This window comes from Aspergillus bombycis (genome assembly GCF_001792695.1).
Source record: "Aspergillus bombycis strain NRRL26010 chromosome Unknown contig00062, whole genome shotgun sequence".
NCBI classification, from domain to species: Eukaryota; Fungi; Ascomycota; class Eurotiomycetes; order Eurotiales; family Aspergillaceae; genus Aspergillus; species Aspergillus bombycis.
In genome coordinates, this window is record NW_019170064.1 from 46,217 (window position 1) to 60,948 (window position 14,732).

The 14,732-nt window shown below is 51.5% G+C and overlaps 4 protein-coding genes across 4 annotated transcripts; 1 reads left to right on the forward strand and 3 right to left on the reverse strand.

Annotated features, from left to right (window-relative positions):
- Nucleotides 1-144: 144 nt before the first annotated feature.
- On the forward strand, nt 145-1,824 carry ABOM_007991 (Zn(II)2Cys6 transcription factor domain-containing protein; the record flags this gene model as incomplete). The annotated part of the gene is made up of 1 exon (XM_022535120.1): nt 145-1,824. The coding sequence occupies one exon, from the start codon at nt 145-147 to the stop codon at nt 1,822-1,824; it is 1,680 nt and encodes a 559-aa protein (XP_022387669.1).
- A 1,870-nt stretch (nt 1,825-3,694) lies between these two features.
- On the reverse strand, nt 3,695-5,029 carry ABOM_007992 (CMGC protein kinase; the record flags this gene model as incomplete). Its single annotated transcript, XM_022535121.1, has 3 exons — nt 3,695-4,380; nt 4,455-4,798; nt 4,857-5,029. 3 exons carry the CDS (start codon nt 5,027-5,029, stop codon nt 3,695-3,697), a joined length of 1,203 nt encoding a protein of 400 aa, XP_022387670.1.
- An 840-nt stretch (nt 5,030-5,869) lies between these two features.
- ABOM_007993 (uncharacterized protein) lies at nt 5,870-6,526 on the reverse strand (the record flags this gene model as incomplete). Its single annotated transcript, XM_022535122.1, has 1 exon — nt 5,870-6,526. The coding sequence occupies one exon, from the start codon at nt 6,524-6,526 to the stop codon at nt 5,870-5,872; it is 657 nt and encodes a 218-aa protein (XP_022387671.1).
- A 1,232-nt stretch (nt 6,527-7,758) lies between these two features.
- Nucleotides 7,759-12,869, reverse strand: ABOM_007994 (uncharacterized protein; the record flags this gene model as incomplete). Its single annotated transcript, XM_022535123.1, has 8 exons — nt 7,759-8,802; nt 8,855-10,145; nt 10,213-10,642; nt 10,713-11,367; nt 11,423-11,713; nt 11,774-12,106; nt 12,161-12,576; nt 12,638-12,869. The coding sequence occupies 8 exons, from the start codon at nt 12,867-12,869 to the stop codon at nt 7,759-7,761; spliced, it is 4,692 nt and encodes a 1,563-aa protein (XP_022387672.1).
- Between the last annotated feature and the right edge of the window lie 1,863 nt (nt 12,870-14,732).

Genomic DNA, 14,732 nt, shown 5'->3' on the forward strand with positions numbered 1-14,732 from the left:
CACGGATTACCAGAATAGTGGCGAAGACTGGCTATGCCACACTCTGGTTGATGCCCTTTGAAGAAACAACCTTAAATACTAGAGTGACGCTTATTTCAATTCGTCGCAAAAGCTAACCTCCTTTCTGGCATCGTAGACGTCATCATGGTTAACCGGGGACGTTCAAAAGGCTGTGTTACGTGCAAGCAGCGACGTGTCAAATGCGACGAGGCGAAGCCCGAATGCTGGCATTGTCAGCGCCTCGGACTCCACTGCGAAGGCTACGAAACGAAGTATCGCAACCTAAAGTTCAGAGACCAGACCCACAAGTTCTTCAATTCAGTTGTTCAGAGCCAGGCGTGTTTGCCTAGCCCACGTCCGCTGGCCGAGCCCGACACCTCCGTGCCCTTCTTCCTTAAACATTACGTCGAGATGGGCCGCAATCTGGAATCTGCGCGGGGGCTCTTCGAGATTCTGATTCCTGTCTACCGCTCCGAGCGGCAGGGGTCGCCGCTCTCGCTTGCCATATCCGCGGTGGCTTCAGGGATACTCTCCCTGTGGATGCATAGCGTCACAGGCTTCCAATTGTCACGGAAGTCTTACACCAAGGCCATCGCGTGTATGCGCAATGCCGTAAACGACCCCGTACAACGGAGTAATCCGGCAACCGTGCTGGCGGCGCTGGTGCTGCAGCATTACGAGAGTGTTGCCGCTGTATACGACCTTCGCTCTCCCTCACGTGTACACCACAACGGCGCAGTGTCTTTGCTCCAATTTACGGAGTCTGCCTGTATTAATGGGACGAACGGCGCATACATTCGGAGGTTCATGCTTCATACCGAGGTTGCATCGGCGATGCGCCAGAAAAGGCCACTGCAGAACATCGCATATTCGTGGATTGAAGGCAAACACTTGATGGCTGCGCCCGATAACCCAAGCTCAGTACTTGATGTTATTGGGGTATCTGTCGCCGCGTTTCAGGCCGATTATATACGCCTAGTCAATCAAGCTGGTGCCAAGTTTTTGTCACGGCAGGTTGTAGAGGATTGGAGAGCAGAGGCGAAGCGCATCGACAAACAGCTTCTGGATTGGGCGCAAAACGTGCCGGACAACTGGCGGCCGCGAAAACTCATAAGTGGTCAAGATATCGACGAATCTATTCCCACCTATCGATCTATCTGCGAGGTCTATCCTTCTTGCCAGATTGCCAATATTTGGAACGTATGGCGTTTTCAACGCCTGTTACTCGTCAAGATCACTGTCCACTGCCTCCAGACGATCATAGAGCTGTTTCAAGTTGAGCTTACAGAAGATCAAGCCTCAGGTATAGATGTGGATATATTCGAGTGCCAAGAGACTCTCCAAGCGCTGGTGGACTCTGTGTGCTTCAGCGTCCCCTTTTTCCTTGGCAACCGAACCAAACAGTCAACCATCACCGACTTTACCGACTCGGAGATTTTGATCCCAAGCTATCATTCACAACCACCGGGGGATAAAAACAGCGTGAATACGAAGGACCACAGTGCAGGAAGATCTAGAGACGACCACAGGGGCTCTGCCATCGCCCAAGGTCCATGGCACGTAATGAGTCCACTGAGCCACTTGTTGACCCTATTCTCGGAAGACAATGGCCAGTTGCTTGCAAGCTTTCTCAGGCCTGGGCACCAGGAGTGGATACGAGAGCAATTTCAGCGTGTAACCACCTTGCTTCATCTCTCGCCAAAAGAGCATAGCGAGGACAGGGAGGCCTTGTTTGGCTTATCGGCTGGAAGGGCTAAAACTACCAAGACTGCCTATCTCGCGAGAGGGGTCAGGAAAGGCTTAATATTTATGAGTGGCCCCTAAAGCCAGGGGCTTCCGATGAAATGAAAATACAATCGCCGTCTAGGTATACCGCTAACTTCTTTATTTCGTTCCGAGTAGGCGACCTTAGCGCCCTCACCGGCATTATACTGAATTTAGAAGAATGGATAGCACCTTTCTAGGCCTTGCCATAACCCAGAAACGCTTTGGAGTTGTCAAGTACAAAATCTATAGGAAAATGAATAAATGCGTACTGGCCGCATTGGCTTGCGGTATACTATCTTAGCTGCCTTGGGCCTGCGGTGCCAACAACACACTGAGCACTCCACAAAGGTGTCAGGTGTGTCCTTGGTAAGCATTCAAGGCCTTCTTCTGACATAGCAGTTCAGCCCACACTGTATTGGATGGTGAACAACCTACCATTGGGAATATATATGCACGATGGCATTATCTACCAAGCAGAGATTCATCTAACTGGTATTGGACAAATGATCAGCACTTCTATTCTGATCCTCATTTAAGCAACCCGAAACAAATTCCGTACCAGCCCCACGGGCATTACGCCTTCAAATTGGGGTAGGGGATGGGGAGGACCGTGATACGAACCGTCCAGTTAGAACACTGCCTACTGCGAGTGCTGCCCAATCCTCAGCCGCTCTCAGGGTTGCTGGCGCTGTTTGTATATGATCACGAATGGGCTCGTCCCATCCAATTATTCTTGTCTTCGCTAGAATCTGGGACTGAATTGGCGCTGTAGGTGCACACTTGCAATGCTTAGGTGGGGGTGGGTAGAGCCCATTCACCAACGAAACTGATCGGCCGAATCAAACCACTTGGGCGACGCCTGATATATTCGGAAAGCGTCATGAACAGGATCCATGAGCTGTAGGCTTCTACAAAGTGTGGCCTTGGAAATAAATCTCTTGAGTCATCCGCATATGATATACAGTGAAAACTGCATCCGAGAAGGACAGTTCTCTGTCGTCAAATCCGGGTCGGACGATTGTGTCAACTCAGTTTCAGCTGGGATTGCGAGGTGCCAGGAACCACTCGGTCAGGTTCATGCATATCCAAGGGCGATGGGAGATGAGGTTGACGAGAGCACGGATAGACATCGTTCGGTATCAGCAACTTGGCTCTGGTATCATTTCTTGATGAGATATACCACTGCAGGAACGGGGTGCTTTTATTGTGTACATACTTGATCCTTGGAATCTGCCATAGCTGACTGCCAGTGGTCTATAGACAACATCTAAATCCTCTGCCTCTTATGATGGACGCTTGTCAATCATACTGGGCAGAGACTAGGTCGCTGCCGTGACACCGATTTTCAACAGGAAGCAGGAGTTTATTGCTCTTACTGTCGAAAAGAAGACATCACTGGATGCGGTTATCCTGAATACTCGCGTCCATCTGGATAATACCAGCCCCTGTCACGAATCGTGGAGTACACTGGATGTCGTGAGGCAACCTCGCACTAGCAGGCATGAGATCGTACTTGTAGCACGACGGAGGGAAATATATGGACTACACGATCCCTGGTGTGAGTTAATATGCCTATCCCCTAGATTGCACCTAACGGTCACACACGACTGCCGCGGGAAACTAATGCCGTCGTGTCGGTCTCACTCTAAGTATCATTACAGCTGCACCCAGTGCGTGCGGCTCTAAATGGATGCGACAAAGTTGATGCTTTTTCCGGCCCTACCGCAGGAAACGGCTCCCGTGTGACTTTCAAAGCTATGAGGCTTAGACTTCACCGCAGAGAGCCTTGAGAATAGCACGGCTACAGTTGTTTCGTGATGCTGCAAACACGTAATTGTGCGAGGTTATCAGTGGTATTAATATTGGGGCTAAGAAATAGAATCTTCTCTTCGTCCTCCCAGGCCAACTCATATCCAGCCGAGCTTCTCTAAAGTGCATCTAACCAGGGATGTCGTAAGAGGTCCTCTGCCGAAACCCGATCAGTGGGATTTATCTTCATCATCGCATGCAGAAAGGAGGCAAACTCGTCCCTGACCTCTTGGTCGAGGCCTGGCATAAAGGCTTCCGACGCCAGGCCTGACCGATCCATTGGCGGCGCGTCTTTGATCCGGCCATCATCATCAAAGAGGGTTTGGACCAGGCTCGTATTGCCTCTCTCCAAAAGCTCATTGGGAAAGGGCCCAAACAGGTCCACAATCTCCGCCAGGTGCTCCTTGAGCTCATAATGACCGTCCGGGGGGACCGACCCGCTGAACATGCGAACCGCCTGGAAGATCTCGAGCACGACAGCCCCCAGGTTCCAGAAATCGGTGCTAACATCCCACGGCGCTTTGATAAGGACTTCGGGTGATCGGAGGGCCACGGGTTGAATCATATCGCAGAGATGTCGGTCCGCCCAGCTGGAGACGCCCCAGTCTCCCAATGCAATGCCGAACTCAGTAGGGTGCCTGCTGTTGGCCTCGTTAAAGTAGTAGTGGCGTAACGATGTTGAGGGCACGACAGAGTACTCTTCCTCGGACCGATCCTGCTGGGGAATCGCAACATCGGCCAGGTAACCGGATTCGATCAAGGAAGGGTCCCTGAACTTGACGAAAATGTTATCCGGTTTGATATCTGATGGAGAATTGGAAGGATATTAGCATAGTGGCACATGACTTAGCAAGACCGCATGGAGACCATCCTCATACCGGTATGAATGACATTATGTTCGTGGGCAAAATCGAGAACCAGCAAGAGCTGGATGGTGAACCTCCGCATCACCGAGTTCGGCAGTCTGCTTTCAGCGAACCAGGCGCCGAAGCTCCGCAACGTCTCGCCCATTAGCTCAAAGACAAGGCAGACGTGAATTCCATTAGGTCCACGATGCTCAAAGTCATCAAGGAGATGACAGACATGACGGTACCCTAGCTGGTGGTGGTCTCCGAGGCGGAGATGGGTCAAGATCTCTCGCTCAAAGATGGGGGCTTCCGTGCCATCATAGCATGCAGCACTGAGCACTTTGAGAGCTCGGAACTCATTCTCCGGGCCGGATCTGTGTATCTGTCTTAGCTCTGTTCCTTTGCTTCGGGCCTTCTTTTTTATCTACTCACTCTACGGGTTCTAGATCTCGCACCAGCCAGACTGTTGAATACACACCGTATCCGATCTTGTTCAGGACTTTGTACCGGTGTTTGAACACATCGCCGATGTACACGGGGTGAAACCCTCCCAGGCGATACACCTGCGTGCCTTCCTCAATATCAGTCTTTGCGTCCTGGGGCATTTTGTAGGCTGATTTGTATCTTATGAGGTTCGTGGTAAAGGTGGGTGTTGGAGGCGTAGACCTAGTCCGATACTCCGTCCTACTGCGGGCGCTAGGCCCTTCTTCCCCTCACTGCAACACTTGACCGCACAGGACAGGATCGCCAGAGGACCTAAATTCGGATTTGACCCAGCTCTTATATCAGACCCCCAGAGTGGCCCTGCTTGTTATGGTACGTATCAATCTTTTGCCTGTATATCATTCACCGGTTACGCTCGCAAAAGTCAAGTATGATACACCACCATACAGACAGGCTCTCGTCCCCGCCGCGGAGGGGTTCATGAGCGACTCAAAGCATGGTAGTGCAGTATTGTCCCAACATCGCCTTTCGGACCGTTTGCGTACTACTCGCGGGAAACGATGGGTCATTCCTCAAAGTTCTGCACATAAATTGTCGGTGCTGAGGCAGGTAGGGAATATCTGGCATAGAACCGTGATAGAATGGGGGTTCGATACGGCATACCTTTTGATTCTGCTACGTCGGCCGCCCAAGACCAGGGATACTATACTGGCGAGCTTCGCACCGTCCTTTAGACCAACTCACCTTCCCTCAGCCAGAGTGGCACTGAGATACCCAGGCTCTGACCGATGATACTTTGTGACTCGATGGCCTGGTTACGAATTTACCTGACTAGGAAGAATCCAACCTCTAACAGTCTTTGATTGGGGAAAGTATCAACTGGCAGCCTCTCGGGCATTTGGATCTGTGATACTGTTGACAATCTTGAGTATTCTAGTATATTGAAGTATGTACACGGAGAGAGGGATAGACAGCTTTCCGCAAGACATGGGAGAATGCTCTTAAGCGACAACCTCCTTGCCAGTTCCGTACTCGATGTTATACACCGGCTCATCCAGCGGCGCGGTGCTGCCGAGACCGCTGGGACACGAGGGCTGGTTGCTGACGGAGAGGTCGAGGGTGCACACCTCGTCGACGCCGTAGTGGCAGACAGGGTCGGCGATGTTGTAGAGCACGTGGTTTTGGGCGACGAAGCTGTCGGCCTGGCTAAGGCACGAAGAGAGAAAGTTCATGCTGTTGGCTGCCGTGAGGGGCAGCTTGCCGTTGTCCATGAGATCAGCGCACTTGCTAGGGTCAACGACCTCATACTTCATATTAATGGCCCCTCCCCTGTGCGGGTCGTCCTTCGCGGATTGACCGAAGGCGAGGTAGTTCCAAGCGTCGTAGGAGATGTCGTACGCGCCGCCAGAGGTGTCAATCTTGAGGATGTGGAGGGAGCGGCCCTTGTGGGTGACCTTGACGCAGATGTCGTTGCAGTCGACTGCGCTCGGCCAGTAGGCCACCCGGTTGGTGTTGATCTTGCAGCCGACAACGCCGACTGAGGATGAGTACTGCTCGTGAGGAGTAACGCCTGCACTTGTGGCCCGGGGGACGATGGGGATGCTGGCAGCAACGGCCAGCGACGCCGAAGCAGCAACCAGGGCAAGTTGATGGAACATGATATAAATACACGTGTTGGAATAATTAATCTGAAGGAGTGAGGTGAACGCAAAGATTCAAGTAGTGACGTGAACACAAAGATTCAAGGAGTGACGTGAACAAAAGATTCAAGGAGTGTGGTTGTAGCGCATAAAGAACAATAAAGGACGAACACCATATGAAACACAACATGAGGCGCCATAGCCTCTATTTAACGGCGACAACCCGTACACTCGTTGCTCACCCTGAAATTGCGTTGCGCTCTAGTTGCAGGCAAATTGAGCAATATCCTATCTGAGCTAGTCGAAGGAATCGAGGCGTGAAGGATCGTAGCATGCCTGTTCTCTGACAGTAAGCCTGAATAAGAAGGTGGTACGGTGCACCCCTGAGCCATATCTTGCCAGGGTAGATTTGACATGAACATAGTGGGTCAACAGTATTGTAACACCTTTAACAGGACTACAATACTGACTTGCATATGTGTCAGCAGGTAGGTAACATAGACGAGGGTGCGGACTCAAGCGACTCAACCCTTTCATTCCTTTCGGCCCGGCCGACAAGGTCGGTAGTTCCCGATGCTTCGGCACGAGCCGAGGGCGATTTCATTTATAAATACTAATCTTGATATATGAATGACTGGCGGAATGATACCACAGTCAATCAAAGGCTTAGTCATGCCATGAGACTCGAGAGCAGTTTAGGCACGTTTGATTCAATACCACTGACCCAGAATGAGGAAGGGGCCAGATGATTTGAAGTGATACCAGAGGAATCCAGCTGACAATTGGCCGAGTGTATGGATATCCGTGGCCGGCAGCTCCCTGGCTCTATGGGTTTATAAAAACTACCTTGTACTGATCAAGGTCCAAGTTAATGTGAGATAACCGAGAGACATCCATAGCATTGCCCCCGAGAAGCTCCCTCAAAAGGATAGAATGATATTTACCATCATTTACTGGAGCAGAGGGTAGAGACTGAGAAAGTGGCCTTCGGGTTTAAGAGACCAATTCCTCCGAAGGCAGGGACTTTGTGTTTAAGACCTTCTACGGCCGGAATATATACCTGCTAACGTTCCCTCTTAGTGTACCAATTACAGGGCTCCCGGGCAAATCTGGGAGAATGAGAGAGTAAATAATTCATTGAATGAATATCAGAGTCTGTGTTTATCAGAGTCTGTGTTAAAACATAAGGAGGTTCCTGACAATATCTATAGCTCTACCCTTCCAGCACTCCAGTTTAATATAAGCATAACTCATCGACTCATTGTGGCTACTTCGTTCTGCGCCGGGGAGGCAAGAATAACGTGGGCATTGGTACCTCCATAGCCCAGTGATGTTACTCCGATTCGATCGGCAGCATCTAGCTTCAAGGTGCTTGTCAATGGACGGAATCGGCCAGTGAAGTCGCACGCAGGATTAGTCTCGCCGAGCTCGCGGAGAGGAGGAACAACCCCGCGGGCCAATGACAGAGATGCCTTGATGACGCTCATTAAGCCGGATGCAGTCTCCGAGTTGCCGCAGTTGCCCTTGTTTGAGCCCACATAGATGCAGGAGCCATGTGGTACACTGACGGTGTCGAATGCCTTGCGGAGACCATCCAGCTCCAGCGCATCTCCCATGCTCGTACCCGATCCGTGCATCTCGACGTACTTGATTGTCTCTGCCGAGATACCGCTAGACTGAATGGCATGCTCGATGGTGCGAGCCTGGCCAGTGCTGGAGGGTACGGTGAAGCCAGCCTTATCGATAGCGCCGTCCGTACCGATGGCATGCCCCTCAATGACGGAGTAAATTGTGTTTCCATCTCGAACGGCCGCATGTAGGGGTTTCACGACCACGGCAGCGACGGCATCAGATGGAACGGACCCGTCACTACGGCTATCAAAGGGACGGCATTCGCCGCTGGCTGAGAAGACTTGCCCAGGAGATGTAATGTAACCTCCTTCTTGAGGGTACACCACCGACGTTCCACCAATAAGGACAGCCTCGCACTCACCACCACGGAGTGCATTCAAGCCCACATGCAACGCAACAAGAGAGCTGGCACAGGCAGTATTCAGCGTCACATTGGGTCCGGTGAGATTGAGCTTGTACGAAGTGAACGTGGATATGTTCTCGTCAAGTAGCGTTCGATACCGCCGCTTGAATGCAGAGCAGGGAGCGGGTGTGTTCGGGTCATGAATGTACGAATTGGCAGCCGCGCCAATGAACACTCCGACTTTATTCTCGTCTTTCTTGAACAGTTGGACATCGGCATCTGTTAGCGCTTCGGAAGCTACTTTAAGGAAGATGCGCTTCTATACAGAGTTTAGTAGAGATCGATAACCAAAATAGGGTGGTGATATGTACCTGCGGGTCCAAAGTTTTTGCTTCCTCCTCTGAGAGGCCCCAGTCACCAGGGGTGAAGTCATCTAGGCCGTTGATAGTCCCATAGCGGGGAACGAATATCTCATCTGCGTCGATGTCGAAGTGGCCATGGGCTGCTGCACTCGGTGCGGTAGTGATTCCATCGCCACGGTCGATCAAAAGATCCCAGTATTGCTCCACATTGTCCGCGCCAGGGAAACGACCAGCCAGGCCAACAATCGCGAACTTCTCATCTAGTCGATTGAATGAGCCGATAGAAGAGGTAGGAGTCGAAGTACCGGATGCGCTTGCACTAGGAGCCATGTCGGTGGACGACGTCGAAGGGGGACTGGGTTCGAAGTTGACGAGCCCTGCCAGAAAAGCAGCCTGCTTGTCGATAGTTGTTTGCTGAAAGCAGTCCAGGAGGCGGATACCAGCGGCAGGGAACCGCTCATTAATTCGCTTGTGCAGTTGGACGAGGAGGATACTGTGGCCACCAGCATCAAAGAAATTGACATCTTCCGCGGGGGGCTTAGATAGGCCTAAGACATCGACCCACATTAGGGATACGATAGAGGCCAAAGAAGCCCTTACTTGATCGGCATCAGGCTTTCTTTCCTTTGCGTTGGGGGTCAGTGCCTTCGGCGTTGGGTCCGTAGAACCAGCTTTGGATACTGAAGCTGTAGGAATGCGAACCTTTTCGGCAACCGCCGAATGATCGACTTTGCCATTCGTATTCAGCGGAAGCTCCGAAACAGCATGGATGTTAGTGGGAACGGAGTAAGAGGGCACATCTTCCATCAGCCTCCCGCGGATAATGCTGCAATCGACGGTTTCTGGAGTGACAAAGGCAACCAGGGAGCCGTCCACGACTTGCACAGACACCATCATGACTTCCGGGCTGTGGTCCAGGATACTCTTTTCAATCTCATATAGATCCATGCGGTAGCCGCGGAGCTTGATCTCTCGGTTGTTCATCCGACCACCGATCAAGACTTTGCCGTCCGCCGTCAGCGAGCCTCGATCTCCACTGCGATACAGACGTCCGGTTCGACCATGCAGCTCAATTGTGCGGAATTTTGTGGCGGTGAGCTCGTCCTGGCCTTTATACCCCCGAGAGACCTGAGGCCCAAAGATGCAAATCTCGCCAGTTTCCCCCACCGGCATAGGCACGTCTGATCCTTCGCTGCAGATCACGACATCGGTATTTGGGAAGGGCTTGCCGATTACAGAAGGGGACGGACTCTCCAAACTCTCAGGATCTTCGGCGATTGGCTCTGAGGTGACGATCACCCTGCAATGGTACCATAAGCAGTTGCTTCCATAAAGGCAATATACCCGAGATGGATGAGGGAACTTACGTGGTTTCCGTTGGTCCATATGCATGTAGGAGGCTCACTTTCTGCCGCCATGCCCGTAGCAATCCAGTAGACGACGCCTCGCCGCCAACGGAGATCAACCTCAGATTGGGGAGCGGTTTGCTGATCGGAACAGTTGCGAGCACCGATGGGGTGGTATGGAAGAAGTTGATACGGTTCATCTCCAGGACGTCGGCTAGATAATCACCAACCAGCAGAGTGGGGTGCTCCACGAAGCACAGGGTAGCGCCATAGGAGAGAGTGACCGCCCACTCAAGGATCGATGCATCAAAGGCGAATGAAGCGAACTGGAGAACCCTACTGCCAGGGCCAATATGGACCAAGCTGCGAGCTGCACTGACGTAGTGGGCCACATTCGCGTGCTCCACCATGATGCCCTTGGGCTGTCCGGTAGAGCCAGAGGTGAATACCACTGGGAGACCGAAGTTAGCAACCCGAGTAGTGGGATAATTGACAATAAGAAATCGGCGACATATACTCACTGTATGCCAAGTCGGTATCTACTGTAGCCTGCCCGTTACAATGTGTCCGTGGGTAGCTGGTGAGCTCGCCCTCGAATAGGGTGTCCAATACAATGACTGACGGGGGCTTGTCAACATGCGAGAAAAGTTCGTCAGCTATTGCGGTGTCCGTGACGAGATAACCGGGTTCGCAAGTACGCAGAATTGACTGCCTGCGACTGGTGGGCAGTGCTTTATCAACCACCACAAAACAGCCTCCTGCCTTGAGGATACCGATAATCCATAGTAGAAGAGTAAACCCACGATCAATGTGCACCGCCACGGTTTCACCCGCCGTGATCCCATGGCTGTATAGATAATGAGCAATCTGGTTCGTTGCCCTATCAAGCTCCCTATATGTCATTTGCTGGCCACGTTCAGCACAGGAAAGTGCAATAGCATCTGGCTGGGCAGCGCATCGAGCCTCGATCCACGTATGCACCCTGCATGAGCTGATCTCGTCCACAGCGTCTATGGTCGGTCCTGAAATGATATTCGCGACAGTATGGGCTTGGAGATATGGCAGCTCGTTAACCTGGAACTTCGGATTCTCTTGCGATAGTTTGACCGTGTCCATGAATTGTTTCCGCATAGTTTCGATCGCCACGGTGTCAAACACGGCGGGGTTGCTTATAACCTAGTCATCGTCAGTCCATGTACGCGATCTGCATAATACATTCAAGTCCACGTACACCTAAATCGACTCCATTCTGGGTTTCAAGGAAGCAGAAGAACAGATCCCAAACACCTTCGACCGGGTAGATGGTGCAGTTCTCGTTTGCCAGTTTAGGGGAGAAAGTGACAGACACTTTGAAGTCCAGCATCTTGTCACTCATAGTCTCCCTGGCCGTGTCAACGAGAGATACGAAGGGAAACATCTCATGCTTCTTGGCAGTCGATATGGAGCGTCCCATCTCTTTGACCGCATCGACAAAAGTGGCTCGACGCTGGAGAAGGGACGCGACAGGAGTTCTAATTGGCATCTAGTGGTAGGGTTAGCCGTTTGGACGGGTTACAATCCCTGCAACATTCTGGAAGCGTACTGTATTCGCCATATGAGACACACAGTCTTCGTAGCCTTGTGGCCTCCCACCCAATGCGACAAGAAGAGTATGGTCGTGGTGTGGAGTGGGCTTCGACATCCCCGATGTCATCAGTCCTACTATCGAGAAGGCAATGCGAAACCAAGAGGTTTTATACAAGCTGCTCCAAGCCTTCAATTCCTCATTTGTAAATGAGGCCCAAGTGTTCATAACTCGATAATCCTTACTGTCGCTGGGTTTCGGTGCCGCCCATTCGAACGGCACAGTATGTACTAATTGGGACATCCAAAATTCCTCCGCAGCTTTCATAGATGGGCCTCGAAGAAATGCATCCTGCGTCCCTAATGTCAGTCACCCAAAGGGATCTGGAAATGTGAGGTGTCTTACTTGCTTCTGCACAAACTGTCCGTAAGTTGGTGATTTAGAGACAGCCTCTGTATCCATGGAATTATTGAGTTTAGGATCAAGCTGCCGCAAGATGCATTGAGACAGGTAGCTCATGCTCGATCCATCCACTGCTATGTGATGGCCCACAATGTAAAGATCATAGTGTGTTCGGAGAACGCCACTATCTGTTGACATTTTCTGCAGGATAACCCATCTGACTGGGAATTCCGTAGTCAGATCAAAGCTCTGACGCAGGGTGGAGGATACACAATCTGGGTCCTGGACAATCTCGAATTTCTGGAAAGAGCTGCTAGGACTATGAACGGCCATGTAAGACTGGTTGATATCATTTGACCTGTGATCAAGGTGGAAGGTCGTTCGAAGCATTTCATGCTGCTGGCCAAGAGCATGGATCACTAGTTTGTGTCAGTAACAATCCTTGAGCGCCTTGGCGAAGAGTTGTGGATCAGTCAATACCTTGCAAGATCTGGTCTAGCGTCGGATTGAGCTCTTCCAAACTGAGAAAGAGCGTCAGATGGTAATGTGAGGCATGAGGCCGACGGAGATAGTCCAGCCACAAAGCCTGCTGGACCTTGGATAAAGCTATGACGGCAGTCAGTTCTCCAACCGGTTCCTGACTCTGGAAGTGCTCCCGGCTTGCCGTTATGGCTGGCCCAGTAAGGAATGGCATGGGCGTGAGCGCAGTCATGATGAATTCAACTAGGTGTAAGAAGAGAACTGAACTTGTCAATCATGTACTCATATGCGGCCCAGACGGTCCTAGTCGTCGTTGTTTCTCTATCGACTGGCAATGTTCTGGCTACTTATATCCTCGACTTTGCCACATGCATTGCTTGTTCCATGTTTCCGTGGAGCACGACATTGTGAGAAATGCTCATCCACGGGCTAGCCCTCAGCTCGCATACAAGGATAGCAGGGGTGGTGCTTTGCCCGATCGTCAATACTCAGTTTCTAATCATAACACTGCAGGACGCTAGCTTCCTTCACAGGGGTCAGGACAATATCCTCTCGTAATCTGGAGGTATCCCGCCGGTAACCGGGTTGGTTCCACAACACATTATTGCTCCATCTTGGTCTGGAGCCCATTCAGAGATAGTATTCAAACGTGAATGTGTCTCGGTCCATATCGCACGGGTATCTGACCCGGGGGGGGGGGGGGGGGGGTAGAATAGAAGATCTGGCGAGTGGGTACTGTCAGAGCGAGCACGGTGCAACCCTGCCAGTGGCGATTTGCCCTGATTATCTTCACATTGCGCCATTGACATTCATCAGCGAGCTCAGCCCGTACATGTGGGCCTGCAAACCCTTTCCTGGGACAATTCTGCAGCGGCTTGAGCGCCGATCATTATAACACTTGCTATACCCGCCCCATAGGCCCTACTGATGTTCCCTTCTTAGGTGGTAACCTTGGGCTCGCCGTTGAGTTGGGCTCTTTTCATACTTGCCATTGGGGGCTAGATTCTCCCCCGGAGACTGAAGCAGACTAGTCATAGCCAAGACAACCCAAACTAGCTGCATCGAGGAAGCGTATAGAGGACAAAGCACCACTATGAAGGATTGCGCTAAAAGACGACGCTGTGCTTCGATAGTATGCTAGCGTCTTGGCCGTGAAGACCTACTGCATGCAAGACTGTTCCTGTAGAAATAAGCACCGCGGAGTTTCATATTACCGGAGCTGCCTGATCCTCCTTCATGGATCATCTACCCAGGGGCTTTCTGGCATGGAATGGTTACTCAACACGGAGACCTAGGTTGGGCATAATAGAAGGTCATGGGTCTAGAAGAGGGGGAGAAGGATATGGAGGTAGACTCTCACCACGAGGTTGAACATTGGACGGCGCTACCTCCATACGTCGCTCTGTAGCCATTGGGATCTAAAAGATATATTGCTGTCTTGGCTGATGGCACAGATACTCTGAATACCAGGAAGGTGGCTTGAAACAAGGCATTCTTGGCAGCTGAACGACCTTCAAAATCATAGCAGAACGTGTCAGACTAGACATTTTAGATCTGATGGGCTTTTCTTAGCGTTGAAGGATTCACACCACCATGAACCATGGGAGCGAAGATCAACGAATGGTCCGCCACCCGCCCAATCCACATGCTTGTTTGAACGAGAGTTGGCAAATTCTGTCCGGCGTCCAGCAATTGGACTTGTCTCTCCATGGTCCTATATAGGAAGAGGTGCTACGTGCTCCCCTTCGCCTGTCCTGGCCCGTTCGGCTCGATATTCATAGTAATTCGGATTCCCATTCATGAGATGCAGAGAACGTACGAGTGCAGGTCCCCAACCAATCGGAGTGCCCGAGTGGGTATGTTTTTCTCCCTACCAGCCTTAGTGGAGTACCGTTACAACGACATTTTTGCTGTGAACACTTGGCAATTCAGCGGGTCTTCGTCCGTGATGGAAGGGGGTTCGGCAGGATCCACTACTGAGTGGAAGCACAGGCGTCTTCGCTTTGCGATTCCTTTACCTTTTGGTTGCGTGTGCCACGGATTATACCGCGTCAATCACCTGTCTAAGCATCCGATTGAGTTTCCATGGCCGTGG